Consider the following 6000-nt stretch of genomic DNA (forward strand, 5'->3'; position numbering starts at 1 on the left):
TCTAAAAAAGTTAGCAATCAGCACCCCTGATTCAGAGTATTCTTCTACTTTTTCTTTTTTTTTTTTTTACCTTAGACATGTCTAATAAAATCGTGAAGCTCCCTCTAGCTCTGCAGAGGAGCTTAACTGACCAATGATCCTTTACATTTCCTTCCCATGTTCAAAAGCAATATTGAAGGAAAGAGAGAGCAGCATTTCCCATACATAAGGGTTCTTGTTTTCGTTCAGCAGCGTTTTCAATTCTACAGCTTGAAAGGACATGGAAAATATGTGAGAACATCTGCTGTGATATACAATGTTAAATACTGCTCATTGGTGTGCAGCATAATAAAGACCCCCTTAATCATTTCCAACATAAGCTATTTACAAAATTCTAGTTTGAAATCTTACATTGTTTGACAAGCTAGCCATGTGTGTATTTAAATACACACATACATGTGCACATGTGCACACACACACCCAAACACACCTCCACTCCGCTTTTCAACTACTATGTGCAAATTAATGTGAAAGAATGATAGGTAATACCATATTTCCATTCTAGAACTCAGATTTCAAATACAGAGAGCCTTGGTTTAAAACCAATATGTTTGTATACACTGCTTTTTCAGAAAACCAGTAATGCCAGTAGTAATTTTCTGACTGTATTCTCACCTACCATAATATTTACACATACCATTTGTAATGGCTTTTATTGTTTAATCTCCACTGCATTTCAGTATTGGATACTATGGAATTACAGTTATTTAGCAGGCTATAAATAATGCAGTTGGCATGTGCAATTGATATTTAAAATGTCTTACGACAACTGTAAAAGCCTCATTACAGACTAGCAAATCATTTCTAACAAGCAAGTTCAACTGACAAATACCAAAACAAACCTGCAGCCTTTGCTGCAAGCATGTTTGTTTTATTTAAAGGATACACATTTAATGTGGTGTGCAATGGACCATCCATACAGACTATAAATAAGAGAGAAAGCAAACTTCCAAAGTAATGTGACTATTGGCTATTGTGAAGTTTTCTAAAATAAAGCTGGAAGAAAGAAAGAGAGGAAGAAAGGGAGAAATGAAGAAAGGAAGAAAGAAAAAAAAGAAAGAAAAGAAAGAAAGGAAAGAAAGAAAGAAAAGGAAAACTCAACTAACAACAGAAAGAATAGCTTACATCCCCCTCCCCCTTTATGAGCTAGTGTCCAATTTCTTCTTCTCTGAACAGCTGTATTATCCAACTTAAGTTGCTCTGCTAATTTCAGTCCCACAAGGACTAACTTGGAAGGCAAAAAAGTACTAGAAAAGATCAATTTGCTGGGAAAGATCAAATGAGAAAACTGTGGGGACAGCACCAGGTCAGAGTGTGAAGAACTAAGCAGACCTGTTCTTCATTAACTTAAGCTCTCTTGGGACGTCACACACTACCTGTCCATGGGCTTATTGAACTGCCTAACCCTCATCTCTGTACCACTCTTCTGGGCCCAAGTGAATCATATCCTGCTGCTGACAAGTTAGCAGGGGACTGCGGCTGCAACATGAAAGTACTTTTCTTTCTTGTCTAAATCAGGCAGATTTTTTAAAAGACGACACAGCACTGACTCGTGACATGGCAAGATGAAATGAGAGGTCTGGGTTGGTCTTCGAGCTGTGCAGATAAAAGTAATCAAATGACACTCCTGGAATGCAAATTGGCATTCTTGACTGCAGCAATTGCACAACCATGAAACATCTCTGACAGCAAGCAAGATGAGGACAAAATGTTATGTAAAGCACTGAACTCAGAAACTCACTAGAAAATTCAAACTGTAACACTTACATTTTAATATAGAAATAGTCAACTCCGCTTTTGTCCGTACTTTTACTTGCTTAATGTAATCACATACACCTCAGTAGCAAAAATACATCGTTTTTAAATATAGAGGCCTGCACAGTTTGCGCCCCTAAAACGCCTGTGTTGCGTTTTTACAAAATAATGTACCAAGGCAAGCCTTTCCTAATGTATGTACAAGATGTATGCGTTTCAGGAACACTTTCACATTCCCAAGTTTTACAAGCAGTTTACTATATAATTAGTGTATAATTTACATTGAGATTTTCTTGCATCTGCATCGTGTAAAGATGGACTGCTTGAAATATTTAGTGAAATAAATAAGTATATATATATTTTTAAATTCACATGATTTAGGAACTTAAGGCAGAACTCATACACAGCTGGATGGTTCATTAATACTGGGCAGCTTAAAATGAAACTGCAGCGTATCAAACAGCTCATATGCCCCATTAAATTTCAGATTAAAAATTCCTGCAATTTTTAAGGGCATGGAACGTTCCACATACTTTTACAGGAACTTTGTATTCTTGCACAGATCTGCTGATCGGGCTTATAAAATATTACTGTCTGAAATGAACTCAGTAATTACACTGTGAGCATTTATGCTTTGAACGTATGACAAAAATGCTACCCCATTTTAAAGTTCCTGTCTAGGAAGATGTGTCATACGGAGAGGCGAAATGGAAGATAACGAGAAAGAAAAGTCCACTTCCACCTAAAAATATTCCAACATGCACGGCTAACACACGGGTTAAGAAACGAAATACGTAATATTCTGCTTTGACTTCTTACTTAAAAATTGCTTCAAACCATTTTGACTGTTGGCCAGACACACACACAAAAAGACACTCGTTGCCACTTTAATCCTGGGTACACCGGATTATTACATGATGTCTTTCGTGCATCAATTTTACAACAGCTTGACTCTAGGGTAAATGGGAACCATCATAAATCGCATGCTGCTTTCAAAACCACTTTAATTTCTGTCAGCGTTACTGTAACCACAGTCCTGGGCACACGCTGCTTTTTCCCCCTCCCTTTTTTTTCTTCTCTTTTTTTTTTTTTTCCTTATTGTTGCCTACATTTGACAGTTGCATCTCCTACACTCCAAAGGCTTTGATCACTGAAACAAGACATGTCATGTCAGGGAGAGAAGGGAAAAATACAAACCCTGCATCTCAAGCTCTCCATTCACACAGAGGTACATGCTGTATCTAGAGTCTGACTGCCATGTATACATGCACATATGTATGTACACACTATACATATATATATTATTCTGTACGTGTAAGTTTGTGTGCGTGCGCACAAGCAGACGCACACGCAAGAGACACACAAGGCAAATACGTAATATCCCCGGAGTGAGGTGACAGACGCTGACTGAAGCACGGAAGTAATCCAGCAGCAATTGGAAACGCACCACTCCGCTGAGTGCGGGCTGAGCACCGCTCATCACCCGCCGAGGTCGGTCCACTTGCTCGTACGAGCGGTTATCACTACGCACGTCAGAGGAGTCACGGCTCTTTAGACGTGTTTGCTCTTCGCAGCTGTTTAACCTATCTTCACATCAAAGCCCAGATGAGAGGACTCCAGCCAAACGAGGTCCCCAGTCATTTCGCCTTTTTTATTTTTAAACCAAGAGGCCGCGGAAGCCTCAGCCCTCCTTTGCAAAAACCCAGAGGTGCATTTGCACAGCACGCGAAGCACGCACTAAAACTTGGGGGAAGTTGGACTAGGGCTGCCCCCTCCCTCGGCAGCGGGCGCGGGGACGGAGCGGCGCGCTGCGGGCTCATGCACAACAAAGGCTGCGGGGAGGGGGGTCGCGCCTCTGCCTCCTGCCCCGGGCGATGCTTCGTACGCCAACGCGCGGCTCCTTCCCCCGCTCTCGGGGGTTACCTTTCCGCTGTGAGCAAAACCCCGCTCGTTTCCGAGCAGAAGGTGGTGTCCGGAAAGGATCAGAGCACCGCACGCCCCACTCAGCCCCACTCCACCTTCACTCTCCCTCCCTTCACAGACACATTTAAAAAAAAAAAAATCCAAACAAAAAAAAACCAAACAAACAACAAAAAACTATCCCCGTGCCTTCAGCGGGGAGTAGGAGGCGGTAAGAAGCATATGGCCATCCCATTGCAACCCCCCAAACTCTCTGGAAGTTTAGCACAGCCTCTAAGTCATTTTCTCCCCCAATCCACGCAGCACGGGGCTGACTTATTTATTTATTACCCCCTCCTCCCTCGCTGCCCGGCCGCTGGTTTGTGTCGAGTGAAACACAGCGGACCGCGAGCGGGGCTGCTGGTGTTTGCTGCACCACTGATTCATCACATCAAACCAAAGCACAGGCTAGAATGAAAACGAAAAGGCTGCTGGAAACTTCTTACCATCTCTGCATGCTGGTTGTCAAGTGCACCCCCTGTCTCTCGATCTCCTCTCAGCGGCAGTGCCTGCACCCTTCCTGCTGCCTCGGGACTCAGCGCCTCTCCACTCTCCCTCTCTCCGTCTCTCTTTCCTCCCCTTCGTCCTCCCCGCTTTCCTGTCTGTCCCTCACCCTCACACCTTCAGGTGGTTTGGACTAAAAAAATATAGCGAGGTTTCAAAAACAAAAACGAGAGGATTTGTTGTTGTTCTTGTTGTTGTTTTTTTCCGTTCCCCCCTCCCTTTCCCCCCACCCCCCCCAAAAAAATAACAGCAGAAATGAGAGTCCCTTTCCCTCTCCTTCGGACTCCTCCAAAACTTCAGCCCCCAAAAGTTCAGCCCGAGCAGCAGAGAGGCAAAGAGAGGGGAAAGCTTCCAGCGGAGAGCTGGAAGCGATGGGAGGAGGGACCCAGGTCCGGGTCAGAGCCTCCACAGGTTGGTTTGTTGTCGTTGGGCCGTCGGGCCGGGGAATAGGAAAGGGGAGGCGGCAGGGGAGGCTGCGAGAGGGGCCGCGAGGGCAGCGGAACCCCCGCGCCGCTTTTTATTGCTCCCGGGCAAGGGCGGCGGAGCGGGAGGCAGGGGAGAGCGCGGCGGGGGAAGCAGCCCCCTCGCCGCCTCCTCCCCTCCGAACTTTCCGTGCCAGCCGGGGCCACGAAGCCCGCCCGCGCCCAGCTGTCAAACGCGCCCGGCGCTCGCCGCCAACTTCGTGGCGAGCGCGGCAGTGCGGACCGGCCGCCCCCTCCCTTCTCCTCTTCTCCCCTCCCTTCCCGCCCTGCCTTCCCGCTCCGCTGCCCGCTCTCCCCGGTCGCGCTCCCGCCCGCCGCTTCGCCGCTTCCTTATGAGCTCCGAGCGAGCGGGGAGCAGCGAGGAGAGCCACCCGAGCCCGGCGGAGGGGAAGAGAGGGAGAGCCGCGCGGAGCGTTAGAAGGGAAGCGAAAAGTTAGGCAGGGGGAAAGTTGGGGCTGGCGGCGCCGGGTTCCCGCTCCCCACCCATTGCTCCATCCGTTCCCGGGCTCTGCTGCGGCGGCCGCTGCTGCTCGGTGTGGGATCTGAGGAGATTTTTGTCAAAGGGTGTTTTTTTTTTGTTTTTTTTTTTTTTGGTGCCTGGGGTGGGGGGGGGGAGGCGGGTGGAGGGAGAAGGGAGGCGGGAGGAGGTGAGCCGTCACGGTTGTACATTCGCAGGGAACAGACAAGAGTCACATCTGTGTGTGACACGGAGCCAAGCCGAGCGAAACCCTGCCCTGGCCGCGCCCGGGGAACGCGGGCGCTGCGGCCCTGGGCCGCGGCACATAACGGCCGCCGCGCGCGCACGGGCTGGGGGGGGGGGGGGGGGGGGAAGCGCAGCCGCCGCACGCGCACCGCCCGCCGCGCGCCGCCCGCCTTCCACCCGGCCGCTGGGGTGCTGCGGCCCCTCCCGGCGGCCTCCCGCGGTCACGGCCGCGGCGCTGCCGCGTGGCCCCGCTCTCGAGGCGGCTGGGAGGCGTTGCGCCGCGCGGGAGGCCTAGCGAGGGGGGCGGCGGGAGGACAGCGTGCGTGGCGCGCGGGTTTCGGGGACGAGGCGCTGTGGCCGTCCCTCGCGTCCCCCCCGCGAGGGCTGCGCGCTGTCCTTCCTCCGGTCTGTGTAAGCGCAAAGCTAAGGCTGGATCTTATGACGGAGACGTAGAACGTTCTTCAGGTGCAAGCATGTCCGCGTGGCCGGACGGCGCCGAGATACCGCGTGGCTGTTGGGACGTTCTGCCTCCAGACCTCCCCGTGTCAGTGGCGCCGC

General features: G+C 49.7%; 1 protein-coding gene across 6 annotated transcripts in view; it reads right to left on the reverse strand.

The window, feature by feature from the left end:
• BNC2 (basonuclin 2) overlaps nucleotides 1-5280 on the reverse strand; it is a 362491-nt gene extending 357211 nt beyond the window's left edge. For 4 of the 6 annotated variants that reach the window (XM_048930707.1, XM_048930702.1, XM_048930708.1 and 1 more), the window contains exon 1: nucleotides 5223-5280. In XM_048930707.1, coding sequence (XP_048786664.1) covers nucleotides 5223-5234 — 12 coding nt within the window. In that variant the 5' untranslated portion in view covers nucleotides 5235-5280. Of the gene's footprint in view, nucleotides 1-4199; nucleotides 4444-5222 lie in introns of those variants that run through there. The other 2 variants (XM_048930705.1, XM_048930703.1) reach the window with 1 other exon arrangement.
• Nucleotides 5281-6000: the final 720 nt, after the last annotated feature.

The sequence above is a fragment of the Lagopus muta genome, chromosome Z, assembly GCF_023343835.1.
Source record: "Lagopus muta isolate bLagMut1 chromosome Z, bLagMut1 primary, whole genome shotgun sequence".
Lineage (NCBI taxonomy): Eukaryota > Metazoa > Chordata > Aves > Galliformes > Phasianidae > Lagopus > Lagopus muta.